This window comes from Botryllus schlosseri, chromosome 2 (assembly GCF_051294905.1).
Source record: "Botryllus schlosseri isolate E-star chromosome 2, Bs_hap1, whole genome shotgun sequence".
Lineage (NCBI taxonomy): Eukaryota > Metazoa > Chordata > Ascidiacea > Stolidobranchia > Styelidae > Botryllus > Botryllus schlosseri.
Window position 1 is genome coordinate 17,902,037 of NC_137237.1, and position 21,341 is coordinate 17,923,377.

At 40.4% G+C, this 21,341-nt stretch overlaps 1 protein-coding gene and 1 long non-coding RNA gene across 2 annotated transcripts in view; one reads left to right on the forward strand and one right to left on the reverse strand.

Annotated features, from left to right (window-relative positions):
• Positions 1-21,341, forward strand: part of LOC145433932 (uncharacterized) — a 32,383-nt gene that overhangs the window by 2,255 nt on the left and 8,787 nt on the right. Inside the window, exons 4-18 of the mRNA XM_080311187.1 lie at positions 931-1,079; positions 1,946-2,030; positions 3,105-3,166; positions 4,773-4,858; positions 4,920-5,097; positions 6,971-7,095; positions 7,165-7,261; positions 7,800-7,980; positions 10,169-10,387; positions 11,135-11,298; positions 11,858-12,000; positions 12,142-12,332; positions 13,301-13,442; positions 14,603-14,742; positions 16,373-16,539. Of these exons, the coding sequence (XP_080167313.1) occupies positions 931-1,079; positions 1,946-2,030; positions 3,105-3,166; positions 4,773-4,858; positions 4,920-5,097; positions 6,971-7,095; positions 7,165-7,261; positions 7,800-7,980; positions 10,169-10,387; positions 11,135-11,298; positions 11,858-12,000; positions 12,142-12,332; positions 13,301-13,442; positions 14,603-14,742; positions 16,373-16,539 (2,129 nt within the window). The remainder of the gene's footprint in view (positions 1-930; positions 1,080-1,945; positions 2,031-3,104; positions 3,167-4,772; positions 4,859-4,919; positions 5,098-6,970; positions 7,096-7,164; positions 7,262-7,799; positions 7,981-10,168; positions 10,388-11,134; positions 11,299-11,857; positions 12,001-12,141; positions 12,333-13,300; positions 13,443-14,602; positions 14,743-16,372; positions 16,540-21,341) is intronic.
• On the reverse strand, positions 4,917-11,138 carry LOC145433941 (uncharacterized). Its single transcript, XR_013913232.1, has 2 exons — positions 10,756-11,138; positions 4,917-10,706 (listed from the first exon to the last, which is right to left on the reverse strand). It is a non-coding gene; the product is annotated as an uncharacterized LOC145433941 (long non-coding RNA).

The window sequence follows — 21,341 nt, forward strand, 5'->3', positions numbered from 1 at the left end:
TTCACTCATAACTATTCGAAACCTACTTTCTACTACTTCAGGGGTCGCCAACTCAAAACAGGTCGCGAGCCACTTTTCAAATAACGAGGCTATGGGTCGCTGGCCGCAAGAATGCAAAATCGAAAATTGGCCACACAGTTTAGCAACAGCGTTTTAAAAACTGTACGTTAGTACAACGTTCTGCTGTCTAACTTGTGCAACGGGCATGGTTACCACAAAAGAAGTTTTATTTTATTAAAGAAATACAAATAAAACAAAAATATCATGAATAATGATTATTGCTTTCATTTTATTTGGAACTATGAGCTGCACACGACACCTGACAACGCTTTTCAGTCACCAAGGAATCGATATTGGGGCTAGTGCGACTCTGTACCTGCTAAAAGACTATCTACCCCTAAAGCTTGATCTTGTGGGGAATCACTAAGCCTTCTTCTTTGCGACTCGGTCTTTGCAGTGCCTGGGCCATTGCATGTCAAGACAATATTCCCAATTCCCGTTTATATTAGCTGATTCTCCCTCGATGGAATACTGTTGCCATCGCCGAAGCCGGTTCAGCTAGTGGTGAATAGTGATGTTGGGAGCGGGAGAATAATTTTTTTGAAACAGTAATCAATTTCAGCATTTCAAAATGCTTTACTTACCAGTAGCGTACTTCCAAATCTCAAATCAGACCTTGCGGGCTGCGTATTAGTGATCCCTGTACTACTCTCTACAAAACCCAAGCCATAAAAAGTAAGTAGTTTTGGACAAAAAATCTTTGCATAGAAGTCGAAGCAGTCTAAAAAGATAACCACTTCAGTAAGTAGTGCAATAAAGCAAAACCTACTTGAGTAGTCAAAAAAAGTACAAGTACTTCATTATGGAAATACGGACCACCTCTGCTTATTATATCACCTACAGTTGTCAACTGTTGATTTGTCAATTCAGGTTGCCAACATTGTAGCGAAACAGTCTCAAAGTTGGACTTCTTTGCAACCAAAAGGGTCATGCAATATTGAGGACGTAAACCCAAAACCGGTCGAGAAAGAGAGAGAGAAGTCGGCGCAAAAACCTCTGGAGACGCCGCAACAGATAAAGTTAGTATGTTTATTTTAAAACCAAAATGAATCACTTTAATGTAGGAAAAAGGCCTGGGGTTTCCAACTATGGGCTATGATGCTGATTTCATTGTAACATAGACTTAGCATAGTATACAGTTATATCATGTTTTTTATGAATACATAAGAGTGCAGCTGGTAAATATGAAAATATCAAGTGTCTTTATCATAACTACAAATCGACAACTTATGCAATTACTGTCTTTCACCACAATGGGGTTCGTGAGTCATGATTTTCACCCCTGTTGAATGTAAAGTCCAAACCGCCCAACAGACTTGATATTGTAGCTGAGATACACTGCTCACTTTTATCGACCGCACCCAGAATTCAAAGACTGGTGGAAAAAATATAGCATCCTTCTTATTTAAATTGAGTAAATTTTCATTTGCTTCGTTTCTTGTGGTGTTCAAACTTGGTGTTTTTGATTGAACGTTAAATGGCTGATGTCCTTTTTTACTTCTTTAGTGGGGCATGAAGTGAAACAAATGCTGTAAAATATCACTCAAGTAGAATCACATGTAATGTCTTCTAGGGCATACCAAAACTGCTTGACATGCAACTATAAATGAGTGGTTTTAGAAGTAATTGAGGGAGTAATTTTGTCAAGTAGTTTTTGAAATAATGCCATCCTTACATTTTCATTGGCCTATCGTGACTTTTACGATTTCTCAACAAATCTATGTAGCTTATGCTATAAATATGAATATGATAATATATGAATAGAAAATAATGCTACGAAATGCCACTATTTCAAAACTGTCTTTCTGAAACATGAGACGGTACAATATCAAGATGTTCCTTTCAACTACAATAGGCATGCTCTATCATTATTTCCTTTGCACAGGATTCATAGCTCTTTCGAAAGGCTTGCTGGGCTGGATATCGCCGATCAAGAGAAAAAGCGCATAAATGAATTGAAATTAAGACAGGTATGCATAAATGCATGTAAACGTTATAAATGAATGGGGTATTATGCGAATAGCACAGAGGTATACTGGGCAGCTCGCAACTTATGGATGTTAGGAATACGGGTTGGGATATATCACATTACTGAACGTGAACGATCATTAATTTTTGAAGAGCTTATTGGTAATGTTGGCAGCAATGCTGTTTAAGTCAACTCATTTGCATATTATTTCCTAGAAGTGTATCAGAACGAAAAGTTGGGATTTTTGTATAATTATAACAGAAATACATGTGTTAAGATATAGCTTATAACCTTCAATTATTAGCCTTAAATGAAAAATTACGTATTGGGTGACCCCTAACCCATCATCTGAAAGTCCATACCAGTGATTCCCAACCGCTGCTCCATGTAGCCTTCTTGCGGCTCTGATTGACCTCTAAATATGGCACAAAATATAATTGACGACAGTTGTTGTCTGTTTCTATGAATAGTTATAGTCATTATCTGTATATGAATGCTAGAGATATTAGTTATGTCTAAAGCCGTCCGAGGCCGCTTCTGAAAACCGGGAAAGATAATAATTTTTGCAGACTAGCGTCAAGCGCATGGATTAATACCCGTCAGACAACGATATATCTCGAGTTCTGCTGGTCATAGACCTTTATATGTCGTCTCTGTGAAGAGTAAATTTCGACACAATTTTACTAACATCAAAATAACGGCTCATAGTCAAGTATAAACTGCAATAAGTCCAATATTACCCAGCGTATAATCCGCCGCTAACTTGTGCTTTAGCTGCTGGAATGTAGGAAGAGCTATCACATAACGACATAATAGTATGTTGTAGTAATGATATGCATTTTCAGTTTATTTAAATGTATAGAGCTTGCCAATCCAAATTTTCGTTATAAGTAGCCTACCCGCGTGTTTTCATGCGGCTCCATACGTACTTTGAAGTTTGAAGTGCAGCTCAGACATCCAAAAAGGTTGGGAAGCACTGGTCTACACTGAATATAACGACAATAAATCACATTTTCCTTTCATTTTCCCACATCTTTCATCAATTTCTGTCAACTTATATCGTCCTCTGTTTCAGGCCAAATTCCGGAAACAATTGAACAAAATCATCCTTGAAAGTCAAAGTGAAAAGCAAGAAAGGTCAGAAGTCATCATTTTTAACAACGCGTTGACATTATAAACATTATAAAGTGTTTTTTGAGTGGATTCGCTCATTCTTCTCTGACATCAATTGCCAGCGGCAACCAGGATGTCACAGTGCGACGATGAGGCAGAGAGAGATAAATCTTTGTTTGTCAGCCGTTCACTTCAATAAGATAACTCACAAAATGCAATTGAATGAAATATGATACACAGATAAGCAGAATATAGACGAGAGGCTTGATATAACACAGTCATCTAACCCGAGCCACCCACGCCAGCAGCATCTTACTGAAGAAGTCATAACTAGGGCGATTTTGTTTACCTAAAAACGGAAGATTTTGATTAATATCAAAATTTTGATTTTTTTTACCTAAAAGAACTGAATTTTGACCAAATTTTAACCTCACGTATGCAAATTAGGTGTTTTCGCACATTATGTTAAAATTGCACTGCTCATCCTCATTTCTGGTTGGAACTGTATGTCATTACGAAGTAGTTTTGCCTGAAAAAACGTTTTTGGCTTAAAAACTGACAAATTTTAGACGAAAAAATAAGTATTTTAACGAATTCTGGCCCTATGAAGAATTCCAGTAGTTACATCACGTATCATTGTAGAAATAATACTTGGCTAAATTCTCGGGTAGAAAGTGTCCGTCCTTAGTAAGTAGCTTGCCAAGAACGGAGAAAGAACGTTCAACAGCAGCAGTTGTTGGCTGACAACACCGAAGTTGTGCTGGTGACACACCGTGTTGCTTCATTCTGACAATGTTGGCTACATCACTGTTTTTCATCATGCCCCTCTTGATATAAGAACCACGCAATGCCCAAACAGTCTTGCTTCAGTTAGGATATTGCAGTACCTTGACAATAAAATCATGTCAACTATTTGTTTCATTTGACCGTTAATGATTCACAATGAGGAGACACTGGGCCGTCTGCAACGGTAGGCCTAAAAAGTAGGGTACAAGCTTTAAAATATTAAATGATAAGTTCCTCGACAGTGCAAAATCGTCGATACAAACGAAATACAGAAGTCAAAAAATCTGACGTTTTTTGACCTAACGCTACAATTTTGCCAAAACTTTGACAAATTTTGACATGTCAAAAAAATCGCCCTACTCGTTACACTCAAAATTTTAGATCAGTGGTTCTCAACCTTCACTAACCGGGAGAACTCTTATGCTAATGTCTGAGCCTTGTGCGAACCGCACATTTAAAGTAACGAAAACATCAAAACATGATTATCGCAAACAACAAAAAGATTATAATGAATATCAACTGCAAATCATTGTGACTTCGGTTTCGATTTTAAACCCCAATCCCACCTGCGCAGTGACTGATAAGACCAGCGTGACATCACAAATCATAAGAGTCAGGTGTGTGTCTTGATCTTTGGCAATTCTCTATGACTGGCTCAGGGAAACCTTGGGGTTTATTTGAACTCCACTTAAGAATCACTGCTTCGGATTAAATAACGAACATACAAATGCAGATAGAAAAGGAAAATAATTAGATATTAAATAAATTAAATATGGTCTATGTGCGTTTGCAAATACAATTTCGCAGTAGCTCGATGATCAATTGTAATCGGTTATTTTACAAGAATGAAAGAGCCGAAGAAAGTCGTCACGGACGCAACGCAGCTGAGAACAATCAACATACCGATCAAAATGGAGCTCTTATTTTCTGGTAATCCCATCAGATTTATTGTGTTTCTGCAGCTTACCTTGTCCCCCTACTCTGCGCCCAGGTCTGAAAGAGATCACCGCCAGGCTTGCAAACCCTACGGTGAACGTGGACGATATGTACGTCACGGTTTCCGTCGGGGGCAAGCTGATGCCCGACGCACTGCACCGGAAATTGAACCCGCTCGTGCTCACAGTGAAATCCGTGAAAGATTTGCCGGGGACCCCGGTCCCCCGAAACGTGTGAGTGGGCGGCTTTGTAGCTCAGTGTCGGGTTGGTGGGGAGGGCCGTCATGGCGAATATGTTTTGTGATGGATCTCCGAAAATCAGACCTTCCCTGAATTTTGAATTCAAAATGATTTCAGCGTAAGCCCTGCCTTTAAAATCATGAATAAGTGAAAAAATAGCCACCCCCCAAAAAATAAGACGGGTTGTAGGCAATGTTCCCTCTAAGCTGCGCACGTGCGCAAATGCGCAGTGCTGACACGGTCTCTGCGCACAGAAAATCTAAGTTGCGCACAAAAAATTCGAAGTGATGACCTTTTTTTTAGCCGTTACGCACTGTTGTCCAAGGGTCTGCGCAGTGAATTGGTGAGTGTACGCAGACTCGTCAAAAATTAGAGGGAACATTGGTTGTAGGAGTTTTCAGCAAAAGATAATAGATGGAGAACTATGCACAGAGGTGGTCAGTAAAGAAGTACTTCTACATTTTCGAAGTACCCGAGTCGGTTTTGCCCAATTGCACTATATCTTCAAGTGATTATGATATTAGATTACAGTAATTTTCTATGTATAATACTCCCCCATGTATAATACGCACCCTGAAAATGGCATGTAGATTCTGGGAAAAGCCTGTACCGGTACCTATGTATAGTATGCACCCTGCATGAGCGGTACATGCGTAAATGTCGATTATACAAGCATGTTAACGAACTTGCGCGTATGTTAAGTTACCAGTGATGGATATGTTTGAGTATTAGCGGACATCGAAGGAATTATCTGTAAACGATTGTAGATAGGTGCCAAAGCCTGCGAGGCCCGAGTTCAGGCCAGCGACGATATCTTGTGCACCAGGCCTATTGCAGATGCCATTGGTCAGGCCTCAGGTCAACGATTATATCGTGCGCACCAGGCCTATTGCAGATGCGATCGTTCAGGCCAGCGTAACCACTAACCAGGCCTGTTGCAGATACAACTTATTAGGCCAGCGATTATATCTTGTGCACCTGGCCTGTTGTAGATCCGATTGTTCAGGCCTGTTGTTGACGCGATATATCAGCGAGGATTGCACGCGTGTGCTGCAATCAATGACCTAATTTCGTTCGAGTACAAATCGCAAACCAACTCAGCAAGAGATTGTGTGCTGTTGAGCAGCGCAGACGAATCTCGCTAATTGGCAACACGCTTCTCGCTAATTGACGGCGACCAACACTGATAATACGAATTACTGACTTTTTTTACATGCTTGGAAATTGCTACTTCCACTTGTCCTTGAGTATACATTCACGTCATTTCTTCTATTTCTACTTGAGTAACAACTATGAATAATTGTCACCTGTGCGTATGGTACGTACTTTCTATATTCTTTAGTCGCGAGACATTGTTCTACTGCCTAATCTATTTTCAGTGTCAGGATGATTTAATATCGTGCCTGTTTCGGTATCTCAAAATGATGTGTTGGTTGGATAGGATTTTCTATAGGACCGTGTTTTATTGCTCGTTTTTGACGTTGGTATTAATTTTACCTCAATGCCTACGAAAGCTGAGTTACTACCCTCACAGTATCAGTTTTGTGCCATTTATGAGAATAAAGGAAAGTCGAATACCGACTTGTAGTATCCAGAATTACTGGTCCTGATTGTACCAACATGTTCCTTGGACTATTTGTGTGCTCATTCATGCTTTGTTGTTATATCACTATATTCCCCTTATGATTAAGTTGTCTTCTGTATGACGAAACTTTGTTGTATTTTTTACCATTGTAAGCCAATGTTGGTGTTTGATTCTTCACCTCCAGTAAGCTGTTTCAAAGTATTCCTGTCCTTTTGTAGCAACCCAAACTTATAACCATTTGGTATTGTGAGTATTAATAAGTAAATGACATACTATCCGCAGCCTTTCGGACGATTGCCAACCCGTTTACTGTTGCTACAAACTCCTTGATCAACCTATTTACAAAACGGTTCTTCGACCCCATAGCGAAAATGTCCATTTTCAAGATATACACGTCATTCTGCTCGGTGAGTCTGTCATTTCACGTTACAGCCTATGTTACAGCGATACAAATAATCTCAGCCTCGTCATTACAGGCACATTGGAGAAGGGAAGGCTGCTCGAATTCCTGCACTCGGACGGTTTAACAATCGAAGTACATGATAGAGATCGGAAAGTCCCAGATGTAGCCAAGTCAGTATCTTGTCATTTGTTGTTTGTATGGAAACAGATGTCACTATATTGACTGTTTAGTGTCCATCAAATCATAGCGTACATCGGTACATGATGGATATGACAATGTCTGTGCTTGTTACGATATTTTCAAGATCTTTGTAACGCAGCGTAAGGCTTTGTGAATGTTCCTCTTGAACTTTTGAGATATGCACAAGTGAGCTAAGAGAAGGGCACTTCATTGTTTTGAATAAATCTACTCGACAGCCTGAGAAAGATACAGTATCTGTATCAATATCAGTTTAGTAGCAATTTCATCATTTCAAACACCACAAGACGATACAATGCGATGCAATGAAAAGATAGGAAAGTGTCGAAACGACTTGGAGTAGTCTCTGAAATCCGACGCCCACTCGGACCTAGGCGATGTAAAGTTGGGGCATACACACTGAATGAAAATAAAAGGAAGATTGATTGAATGGTTGTCGGATCTTGTCTAGTATTTTCCACAATTTTCCAGCGACTGCTCATATTGACGCGGTTTATAAATGTCGTTCAGACCGCCTCTCATATTCGGCGCCGATAGCAACGATAAGAAGATTGCGAATGTGGGTTTGGTGTCGTCGAAAAACACAACTTGCAATGCGTTCCATGACCGGCACCGTCCGTTCGACCCATACGGCGTTGCCAAGATTCGACTGCGCGACCTTCTCAAAGGAAATCCGACTCTTACCTTCACCGTGAGTGTTTTGTAGCGATGTTTGCTCTTGCTCCAACGTAGTTTTTACATTCAAGTTTTGTAGGATAGGGTTTTCGGGTGCAATCACATCATCACAGTGTATGTATAGATTGATCCTGTAGATATTTGACACTGTTCGGCATTCTGCATAAGCTGCAAAAATTTGTCTGCCAATTATGAAGGTTGTCGCAAAGTTATCTACCAACACAGGTCTGGCAAAAGCGATCTCGAAATGCATTTTATTTGAGTACTTCTCAAACTTCATTGCTCAACTTATTTTTTTTTGAGTAGTTTGGAGAATCACTGCTTTTATGTGTATTCAAATAAAAGTCCGACGACCAGTGACCACCTATGGTCAGCAGTGTAAGAATAAAATATACGCTATCGTATGATCCTGTTGTAAATAACCGTCCCGATGGAAATACCGCGAATAGCAAATCATAACACTGGTCAACAAAATGAAAAAAAATTTTTTATGCAGAACATCTGAGAGCCATTTCTGGGGTTTTTGAGGTTGCTGATTACGAATATCACATTAGTTTTGTCAGATTGGCTCTCTGTCAGAAGATATTTATACACCTAAAAAACCCAAAATTACTGTATTTACCATTTAATATTTCACTTGGTAGGAAGAAAATCGTAGTTTTTTCTACTTTTATATTGCGCATAAATAAATAATTAGCTATGAAGAACCCTATGATGTCATTCTATCAATATTAACATGACATGATGTGAAATATTTGCTTGTCAAAAAAGTAGTTTGTCATGCCTGAAAATTGTACTTTTGCACAACGGAAATACATCATCATTGGTTTATTAGCAATTTTATCAGTTCAATACACCACAAAAAATGCGATACAATGAATAGACAGGAAGATGTCGAAGCGACTTGGATTTGTCAATGGAATCGGACACCCACCTTGGCCTAGGCGTAGTAAAGAGGAGGCATGCACACTGAATGAAAGTAAAGAATACAGTATAGAAAAAGAAAGCGACAAGAAATAGGGCGGCATGTCATGGGAAGCGAGATCGATAGGTCAGTCGTGGTCCGGTAATCTTGAGGATGGACTTATTCTCCTGTATCAATTGATCATTCTACCAAGATTAAAGAGTAGTATAAAACTATAAATTTGTCTTCGGAAGGCTTAACTACAATACTCATATGAGTCTCTTTTCTTTTGACTGGTAAATGGATAATTTTCCGCTGAGTCAACACAGTGGGTATACCGGTACCTAGTAACCCTAACAAACGAGAAGCTTAAATCTGATATCTGGTATATTCGAATACCGATGAAAGATTCCAATTTCACATTAGGAAGGAGTTCACTGCATGTAATTTCTCATAAGATGTAGTAAATAAAACTTTTTAGATGGTCATGAAGCACCCAACCACAAACAGTTGGTCCGGAAATTTGTATCTGCAAATCGAACACTTGAGCACAAACATGACCATAGAAGTTCACTTCCTGTTCAGAAATCTGGATATATTTCCTGATCATCTTGTTGATTAGCAAGGGGAGAGGCTCTACCAAGACATCAGAACAACAAAAGAAAGATATCAGGGCACCTGAGATGAACAATTGAACTTATCATGTCAGACCAATGCCGGAACATTGCAAGAAACTGCACTAAATAGCTTACGGGCGAAAATCTAACAAAAAACAATTGTGATATAAAATATATCAATAATATTATATTCCAACTGATTATTTCAAATTGACAGTAGGTGACTGACTTAAAACTGATTGCAATAATGCCAGGTTAGCCGAGTATCTAGGTAAATACTTATGTACATGACTGGAGATTATTTATGTACATGATAGCCGTGAAAATCTGTAGCTATGATGAATCTGTTACCCCTAAATATAGTGCTGTGGCAGTATTTTGATTTAAAAGAGTCTTCTGTGTGTAAAAATAACAAGTAGATTGAATATCTACACTTTATAGTACGAATTTGCCAATTTTATATCTCGTCATTACCGCGAAAATGTGAGATTTTGGTCAAAATAGCCCCATGGGTTATCTCCACAACAAGAGCTAATTTGAAAAAAAGTAAGTTCATATTCTGAATCAGTGCCCTTCAGAACCCCCCAAACCACTCTTACTTTGTCTGCCTAAAAATATGTGTTGACCAGTGTAATTGGTTCGATGTCACCCGACGATGGATTTTACCAAAATTTCATTTTCAGTGTGTTGTCAGCCCGTGTCCGTTGCCCGAATTGCTGTCAAATCCCTATAGTGCGGACGCCGTACCTCGCGTCGTTGGCGTCACAGGGTCGATTGACCGGCCGGAGAATCCGCCTCTTCCAGCGGGAGACTATCTGAACGCCGGGACAACGTTGAAAGTTGTCGCGTCTCTGAAGTTTCCTTTAAAAGAAGTTACCTTGCGTCCGACGGAGACGGAGCAGGTCAGGGCTTTTATTGTTGCAATGTCCGCTGTGGTATTGTGTTTATGAAATTTTACAGAGCTTTTAATCATAGGAGAGTCAGTGGCATTATAGCATGTATCCATGTCTGATAACGCTCCACTATAAAACCTATTGCGAAAATTTAGTTACAACCGCAATTGGAGAAACGAAAGATGATATCAATGCCGAAACCAAGCTCATCGTAGTGCTCAAAAATGTTACCTAACTGCTAATGATATACATTATGTTCAGTTTATTGTTAGGGGTTAACCACACGATAAAATGTTGCTCTATACCAGTGGTTCCCAACCTTTTTTACCTCTCATGGATGCCTTCGAGTTAAATTGATGAATTTGAAGTGTTTTCACGGGCAGGTAGATGTTTAATTGAATCAAGCGGCCTTGCTGTGTTTGATTCGGCATGACTTTTCCGCTTAGAAGCAATGTGATCTCTCAAGGACCTAACAAAACTGTTTTGGGAGCCGCACTTTTGGCATATCTGAGAAAAAGCATAAAACTCAGTGATGATTTGTAAGAAAAGGGAAGATTTCAAATAGCATCTGAGTCCAGGTGTACCTTCCTTTGCAATCCCATATACAGATTCCTCTATCACAATTACTATTACAATCACAAAATTCCGTCCATATACGATTGACAATTCGCCAAAGTGAGCCGTTACTTGTATAAATCAATTAGTTTCCGATTTTTCTAAAATATCTCCTGCATTGCGTCACCGTCTCTTTGACAGACCTGTCCGTTTGCGCGCGTCATCTATTATTTCAACTACGAAAACAAAAGGCTGCTTCAAACTCTCGAAAATTTCGTGAACGAGACAAATTTGGTCGCTCTCGGCTTTGACCAATTCGACCGGAAAGTGGCGGAAGCCGCACTGTCTACATACAGGCTGTCTGAGTGAGTCGATTGGGGCATATTTATGGTTACTGATGTATATGTTTACTAATATTTGAGGAATTTATGTCTCATGGCAGCATATGAACATTCTGGTATAGATTTGCCGTAAAACTCTCTGTTTGCCAATACTTTGTATTTTTAACGGAAGTAATCTGAACGTAAATAATGCACTGTAATAGACAAACATTTAACAACCGGTAAATCGCATATCCGAACCGTCATATTCCTACTTCTTGGTACAGCGATTATATACACAGTATACACAAAAAAACGATATTCTGCAATGTGCGTAATATGTATTTCATCAACTGGGTATGCTGGATATGATATGTGTGTAATGTGTATATAATTTCACTACATAGGTGGTTGTATACACAGATAAAAAAATTTGGAGAACATTCTCAGCAATAGAGTGATGTCATGTGTTAAGTAGTTAAGTATAACATCACATGTCCAGCACCATGTCATCAACATGCCAGCAACCCAAATCCGATGCTCACCAGACACGACTTCATATATGCGTAGGCTATGTGTATTTACATTTTTCAAAAACATTCAGACCCCAAAGAAGCAGCAAAAGTCTCGACGTTATTACCGGATTCCACGTGATTGACGGGGAATTTCATCTGTTTGTGTTGGAGGGACTCAAGAACAACGCAATCAAGAGACTGCGAGAGGAAATTGGGTACAGTTATCCTGACGGTTAGTATTTAATGCGAGAATTTTTGGTCGCTTCCCGAAATCCCATTTGCCTGACTGATATACATAGCCCTTTAAACATTCAACACTGCTTTGTCTTTTGTACTTCATATCGATTTGCATTTATATTTACTTATTTTTCAGACGGCGGGTTCGTACGCATGTTGTGCGACACTTCCTTGGAATTCAGGAACCGATTGTATGCCGAGCTGGACATTAATTTGTGCAAAGTCCGGCTCCATCAACCGTTACGAGTGATTCTCGAACAGCCATTGCTGTACATTCGAGATCTCGTTCCGCGCCAGTGTTTTCAATGTCTTATGATGATAAACGACGTAAGAGTTGCCATTTTGACACAGCCCACTTTCTCGGATAATGTCTGATATTCACATTTTGATTTTCATTGCTCCAATAGCCTTGCAGTTAGTCTGTTAGAGCAGACCTGGCCATTTTGCAGCCTGAGACCCGACGCGTCTGAAAAGTAATATACTGTAGTTTTCGAGAAAAATACTTTTGAACGTTAATCCGCTGACCAGAACCATAAATTGTATAAACTAATTCGTAAATGCATTTACTTTGAAGCCTATATCATGTCTGCAGCATGTTTGTTTGGGGTATTCATGGTGTTTGTCGACTACTATGGTCATGTACACCAGGCAAATTTCTTCACTTTTATTCCATAACTGCCGACTTGTAGTACGGCCCACTTCTAGGCTTTATAAAATACCGCTCACACGGATGATATGGCGAGGAGGAGCCTAGATAAACCTCCTACACTTAGGTAGGAATTCTGGAGTCGACCTCGGTGGGACTCTAACTCGCAACCTATTGGTGTTGCAGCTGTGGATTATAGCACTACGCTATCTCGCTACGATGTCTGCAGTAACACTGAAGTTGAATACGACAAAATCAATCAAGTAGAAATATAAGTTTTCAAAAGACGTAATCACAAACCTACTTCTGTACTTCTAAATAGTAGAAGTACTACTCTGCTCGTACCAAAAACAAACAAAGAATATATATATATATATGACAGACTTTGACGACTCTGTCTTATGTACCTTGCTTGATTACTTTTAAGCCCTCCAGTTCTAATTTCCCCCTTCGTAAATACTTCTACCGGCTCTTGAGTATAATCTTACAGTGCTCTACCGTTACTTGAGTAGGATAAGTGACTACTTTGATCGTCTCCGTTGATGACAGCAAGTTTTTTTTATTTTAAATGCCGACGGTGATGGTTAGTTATCGCCGGATTTTCAAATCCCTGAAAGGATCTTGTAGTCCGTTTTCCCTCTACTTGCAGATAATAAGGTCAAATTGCCTCAAAGACGTCTGCCGTAACGCTCTATTCCCCAGCCATGACATGGTCGTTTCCATGAGCAGAGAATTCGGTGTTCCGATCACTCATAAAGATTTCGAAGCGCATCACCAGAACAAAGTCGACGGTTAGTATTGCATGGCGCAGACCGAGTTTCGATATCGGCCTAATTTGCTCACACTGTATTGCAGCATACTGCATATTACACGTACTCAATGTTTATACTATCTAAAATATATGTATATGATTGGACTTTGTATGATAGCGATTGAAACGTGAGACCGCGGTAAAATGATGTTGACCAGCATTTACTTAAGAACAGAGTTGGTCAGTAATGAAGTACTTTTTCTGAGTACTCAAGTAGGTTTCGACTCCTTGCACCACTTACTTTTACTTCACATTTTTTCAAGCAAAGCTACTTACTTTCTACACTTTGGATTTTTTGGAGTAGAAATTCGGTTTAGAATAGGTGTGTAAGTGTAAGCTTACTTTATAATTGTTTGGTTAAATAACCTCAATTCGCTGACTACCTACAAGGAGTGTATTTCGTTATTAATGTTGTGTGATTGCGGGCCAAACTCACAGCAGAGAGTCACTGAATATTTATAACGGAAAATGGATATTTCGAGCTAACTTTTCCTAACAAAGCATGTGGAAAATTTTAAATTTGGCATGGTGCATTCTCGTTTAATGCTGAAATTCTTTTCATGCTGCTATATCGCCATGTTGGGAGTGGTCCGAATTTGAAATGCAAAGAAGTGCGTAGAATATCAACCAAAGGAGTTATAAACAACGTGAAAATTGTAAATAATGAAAAAGGTTCACAGTGCAAAACCTACCTAATTTCTGAGGTTCGCACACGGAACACGAATATGAACCTCACGTTCACACCAATGTTCCCTCTAATTTTTCACGAGTCTGTGCGCACTCACCAACTCACTGCGCGGTCCCTTGGATAACACTGCGTAACGACTAAAAAAAAGGTCGTCAGTTCAAACTTTTGTGCGCAGCTTTGATATTCCGTGTGCAGTGTGCACATACCGTGCCAGCCCTGCGCAATTGCGCACGTGCGCACTGCACAGCTTAGAGGGAACATTGGTTCACACCATCCTTACTGAATACCACTTCTGCTTATGAATGTTGGGTGAAATCAAATGTTCATTATCTACACGAATTTCACACGCACCTGACTCACGAGTCGACAACCTGGTACGCCATATTTGTTAGATGAACCAGTTTGCGGACATTGTATGAAATAACCGATAAACACTAGAACGCGATTTTCAGAAGAAGAATCGCAGCCACCAAATTCTGCCAATTTATCTCCAAGATGGACGCCCATCGATCACACGAACAGAGAATTCGAGAAGAAGATAAGCGAACGGTTCAAACTTTCGGATCAGCCCGACTACGTTTACAGCAACATTGTAAGTGATTGATTGGTGTGCCACTCTTGGTTGTGCCCGCAGAGATGGCCAAAATGAAAAGTCGGGAAGAGAATTAGTATGTTGTCAGTGACGCTATTTTTAACGATGTCATGACATCATGGATTCATTGGGGCATAGTAAAACAGATGTATTTACAGTGCCTTGGTTGGAGATTTGAGATCCCTTTCATGGAAAAGTATCACACCCCTGTTTGTGCCACACATCGCATTGAATCAGGCTTTATTTTCAACCTTGAATCGCCACTAAGCCTTACATGCTCTGTTGTACTGCCAGCTGTTACCCGGGTGCTGAAGAAAACAAAGGAAAAACTACCAATCACCTACGAAACAATGGCAAGATTAAAATATCCGCATCAGTTTATTCATGTTTTCATCATTTCAAAACACCACAAAACTGCGATACAATGAAAAGATAGTGAGGTGTCGAAACGACATGAAGTAGTCTTAGAGATCAGACACCCACCTTGGCCTAGGCGAAGTACAAAAGAGGCATGCACACTGAATGAAAAGTAAAGCAGGGAATATAAAAGGCAAGTGACAAAATGAGGTGGCATATGGCCGTACACGAGATCGATGTTAGGTGGTGGTCCGGTAATCCTGAAGGCTGACTAGTATTCATTTAGAAGAAATTGCTTGTATTTTGACTTGAATGTGGACATGCTCGACGACTGTCGGACAGCCGGCGAGATACTGTTCCACAATTGGGGTCCGACATCCTTGATAGAGCAATGCTTTTTTTTGTATTTCGTCCTGATCATACGGTAATTCTTCTTCATTGACATACACGTGCCGTACATGTGCGCTTTTGACTCCGAGGTGAAGTAGTCGTTGAAATTTGAGGGACATTGACCGCAATGGAACTGATACATAAACTTTGCAATTTCTAGCTTCCTCATATCTTCTATGTTTAGAACACCAAATCTTTTGAGTAGTGATGCATCAGTTGCACATCCAGGCCCCCGTGGGGCTTTCGCAATGATACGGATGATCCGATGTTGTAGTTTTTGCAGTGGGTCAATCGTATTCCTGCAGACAGCACCCAAACAAAGAATTCCGTATTGTAAATTTGATAGGAATAGAGTGTGTATGCAAGAATGCTGTGTCATTTCTGAGTTTGAGAGTGTTCTGGTGACTCGAGTCACATCTTTTGAATGACTTGACTTCACTCCAGTACCGTAAAATGACTTGACTTATCTTCACTCGAGTCACTACCTTGAAATGATTTGACTCGTCTCAGACTTGACATATAAGAAATGGTATGAAATCGGAAAATTTGAGATGACTCCACTTGATCCAAGACAATCGGAAAATTTTCTTGACTTGACTCGAGTCAAAACTGGCATTGACTCAAAGTGACTTGCAACTCAAAGGTACTCTGAGGTAGTGACTTGATCCCAACGCTGGCTTGCGATCTTCTTGTGAACCTCCATGTTAAGTGTGGCGTATCGGGCACAGAGTGATAACAAATACATTTATTTATCAACTACACGAATCAAGGTGTGTGGAGATTCGAACACAGTAGTAGTTAATAATGTGAAGCGGAAGCTGTGTATCGCACAAATACAAGCGTAATCGATTTTGGGCTACTACTTGACATTGCTATTTCTCAGGTTGCAGTGCAGGAGGCAGGACGAAGAAAGCGTCCTGTGTCAAGACAAAAGATCCACGTGAATGCCGGAGGGCCATCTTTCAACTACAGTACGCAAACGTTGAACTCGACAGAAAAGTCAAAAGCTGCCTTGCGCAAGATGCTCTATCAGAATGGAAGCGACGATAGGTTTGCACTTAGTTTCTCAATTTTGGGCGTTCGGAGATTGTTGCTTGAAATTTACGCAGGCGGAGGAATTTTTCTTCTTTGCATAATGTATTAGTAGATGCGCTCGGTAGCGAGATACTGTTATTCAGTGTTGTGATGACCGGAGTACATTTTCAAAAAACTGGACTTGACTCGCAGTCAAATAATCGAATCATATCGTATTCTACTGTGCAAAGCATTCCAGAGGTTTCATTTATTGACAGGACTCAATTTTTGTTATTAACCACCAAAGGCTAATGTCTGACTGATGGTAACTAAATCAATATAGACATTACACATTGACCTACGGCGAGAGAACCTTTTCTTCCTCGGCTGCCATTCTTTGGAACAATCTTCCAATTTGTATCTGACTGAATATCTGACTCCCTATATTTTTTCAAGCACAAAATCGAAACCGTTGTATTCACACGAGCGTTCGTACTACGGTAGTGTTCATTCCGCCTTACAACTATGCACTCCGACTTTTATGCATATTGTTTACTCTTATATTTTAATGCCTCTTGTATAAAGCGCCCTAGTGTAGTAATGATGTATTGTTATATTCGGCGCTCTAAATTATTCTAGTACATTATATTTATATTTACCACCCCAGGTCGAGACAGTTTGAGCCTAATGGCATAATGTGGCTTTCAATGTAGTATGCTATATGTTAGCAGAGTGGAGTTATACTATAATTCTCTAACGATGTCCCAAAGTAGCCTATATTGTAGCTGCCGATGATTACGCCAAATATATGATATCGCGATGCCAGTGAAAGGATGATGAGAGATTTTGATAGGTCTGACAAGGTCGAGGCTATATGCGACTCAGGTCACTTTCAATATTTCTGTGACTTGACTCGTGACTCGACTTAGAAAATTTTCAATTGATTTTACTTGACTCGAATTAGAGTACATAGTGACTCAAAATGAAAGGTAGTGACCTCTCATTGTACTACCTAAATAGATTTCATGTACTTCCACTCTTACGACTTATGAAGCTTGATTGCTTGCTTTCTACTTCATCCTGGCAACATGTAGCTTCTGGATCGATTTGCATAATTTCTGCCAGTGAAAGTGCTATTTAAACTGGCGTTATATTTGTAGTATCATGTTGGTGCAACTCGTATGGACTTGCGAAATTTTTCATCCTCAACAATACCAAACTGAAGAGTCGGTATGATTGCGGGTAAAGCATTATAATCTGAATCCGTTAGGTGGCAGAAGCGAGGTGTTTCGTTAATAAAATTTTCAGAAGACTCTGTGTCTGTGATTTTTATTCACGTGAAATACTTCCGTCGAATGTCCATATAATATTGCAAGAGGTGTCTTGGATTGGATCCGACAAAATATTAGGTCGTGTTCTCGTGTCACACCTCATACCGGGACGTCGTTTAGGTGGTCATCAATATGATCGGTAACCCTTGATAAGTATACTTGGTCGTCTCGACCATCTATTTGTGTGATGATTTGAGTTATCCGCGCCGGTGAGTTTGAAAAGTAACAAACCCTCCTTTTCTCCTGATCCCGACTAATATACCTGGCTTATATTTAGCACTGTCAACATTACAGCCTAGATCCTGTTTCTTATTTCAATAGGCTTGCGTCGCCAAAACATGTGACGCTGTGAGATTTTTTTCTTTTTGCTATAAACCCGACCGTGACGCGTCCTCTCTGGTGAAGTCTTTGCTTCGGTTACGAACAAGAACAATTATAAATTTCGATCGCTGCGTTGCAACGCGCATGGGCGAGCGGAATTGGCGTAGAAAGGCACGAAAATTCATCTTGATACATTAAAATATTGCGACTGTAGTTCGTTCATTGACTGAAATTGTCCTCTGGGCTGGATGATGTGGTATGCTTCAGGCATCGTTGTTCTTCGTTAGCACTTGGCAGACGTCTGTGGCTTGAATAAATTACGATTCCTTCACATTCTGATTCCTTTGTATCTTCACAACACTTACCTATTAACAATGTTCTTGACTCCCAATTATGAATTTTGCAAAGGTGAACTCCTTGTTATTACGAAACCAACGGGCGTTGTGGAGGTGACGTAGCCCTCGTCAAAAAATTTTCGCCTGGTGTTCTGTAAGGCTTTCTATACTGGAACGAAGGTATATATTGTATGCACCACTTTTTTGCGTGTGCGTTCGTGGCTTCGGCGATAATGCGGTTATACACATTCTATTACAATTCCATACTCGATGCGAGAAAACGGTTTTAACCGGGATTCAGATATAAGCGTATAAGATCAAATCATCAATGCTCCAAGATGCGACCTTGGATATCGATACCATTTCGTCCGGAATCGTGCATAGGATTTTGATACGGATCCGTGAAATCCTTCAGCGCCGCCACGATAATCATTCGACACGCCTGCGAACAAACAGTGCCTCGCTCCTAGCAAATTTGTGGTACGGCACACATCTTATATCATATTTTTATGCTTCTATCATCTGTCCAACAGATTTGCACAATCCGACTGTTGGATCGGTAGCCGTAATCTGTCTTCACGGGAATGAACAGTGCCATATTGACATTGCGTGCTCTGCTCGAATTATACCCACGGTGCGTTTGATTGATGGTATTTGGCAAGTCGTTTCGACTCCGTTCTATATTTCGATTGTATCGCACCGATGTAGTAGTTTCGACAGATGAAAACGATATGATACGCTTGCGACATAATTAACCTGGTATTCGTGTTGGCTACGATGAAGCTACTAATTTCGCAGTACCAAAGTGTTATGATGTTTTGTCTGGGCACGTGTGATGCGATTCACACCCACGATTCAGCAGTCAGACGGACACGGACAACGGACATGCTGATGGTGATAACGAAACACTGTGGGCGGTGCTATCTGCCAAAACGATAGATGCCGATTCATTAATCATATTTGACGGCAGACCGATCAATCATTCTTGAACAGTTTCTGTCGGGCTGCTTTCTAACTACTTCCAAGTGGAGCTTCTCTACTTGCAATGCTTCCGCTTCTGAAGTCAAATTACCTGAGTACTTAAAATAGGTAGAAGTAGGCCTACGCTCTGCAGTTTGCCGAGTAGATAATAATTGTTATAATTTTTGGGTACATCGGCATAAGCAATCGGGGTCCATGTGCTTGATTGGGTGCTTGCGCTTTTTACTTCTGCTCGAAATGTTTTAGGCCTGTTTCGGAAACTCTACTGCTGCTGTGCTTCTGCTGTTGCAGCACGCCACATTCACTGGTCACCAGCAAGTAATCTGCAGATATATTTTTGATAGGTTTCATTTTGTTACTACAGGTCAAGGCGGGATTTGGATTGGTTGTTGGCTCTTTTCTTTTCCTTACAATTATTGTAGTGTTGTGAATGATTATGAGATATCCATGTCCACCCAGGGATATGTAATAATAATAGATATGCTCGGTATCTGGATTCCATTGCTCTTCAGTGTTCACTATTCACCCTTGCAGCTTTCCAGTTAGCCACGTTCCTTACAAGATCGTCAATTTTCCGCGTAGCGTGTGCTCACTGCTCAGACTGGTATCAGGACGTAACGGAAACTTACTGGTAACATTGAAAGTCTTCATCAGCGTGAAATTGCATTAATAATAATGAATCTCATGCGCGATCAGCAATCAACGCTACGCTTACGCTGCATATAGCCCATCGCTGTGCAAGGTCTGCTGAATGTCAGCGGAGCATGAGCTGTAAGAAGGGTTACCATACACAATGTTCAGAAGACGCACACGAAGGTAACAAACAGGAACGTTCCGACAAAACATGGTCGTCCACCCCTTGTGGAGTCGGCGGCAAACGGCCACCGGAAACATATCAATAGAATTCAATCATGATTCAATCGTTTCGGTGTTATTGGTTGTGATCGTGCAGGGTCACGCTACGGTGCAGAGCGATTTTCGCGGTAGTGTGTTATTTCATGATTGTAATTGTGACGTCACCACGGACGTTGCTCTGTTATTCACCCACACCGCCACACGCCACCAATATTTCATATCTGCATTTTCCCTACACCACCAGCCCTTGGCCCTGATTTTGTGGAGTCCGAAGTTATCACAGTCACAATCACAGTCCAGGCCATATTTCGTTCAACTCTGGGTAGATGTAGATTTTGCTTTTGAATAGTATATTCATATTGAAATGAACCCGAATATTTTCGGCTGACACTCGTCAGGGGTAATCGTCAGCAACTAGTAGAGAATTCGAAAGAACAGCGTATATCAACAATCGTAACACAAAATATGACGTCACCAGCACGAAATGTCGAATACGAGAGCGTTCAATGTACTATTTTTAGATGATACGCGAACTCTTTTTGTTGACACAGCCTTGGCTGGTGTATTTTGATAAAAGTCGACTCCAAGGCACACAAATGAAAGTGTGAGCGACCCTTTCCCAGTATGCGAAATCTGTCGTCTCGATAATCTTTCGCACAGGCGGGATTATCCAACAAGTGTTTGCCAATCTTGAGCGGGTGAGTTAAGGGTGAGCTTTTCACCGAGCGTGTTCTAGATTTTGCTTTGTAAGCTATAGTGTGAATCCTATTCCTTGTTCTAACGGTATTCATCAGATAACACGGTAAGTCATTTCCTAACGAAGGTTGCAACCTTACGAATAAGCGAGCGTCCCTTTGTGTGGTGTTGTTGTTTACAAGCGATTTCGTTGCGTAATTTCGTGACGGGGTGGTCATGAAGGCAAACATTTCGCAACATGCCGTATCGTCAATATTTTGTTTACGTCTTGCGTAACGTTTGCTCTTTCGCCGCGCCTACTTAAGCTCAAACCGGCCTC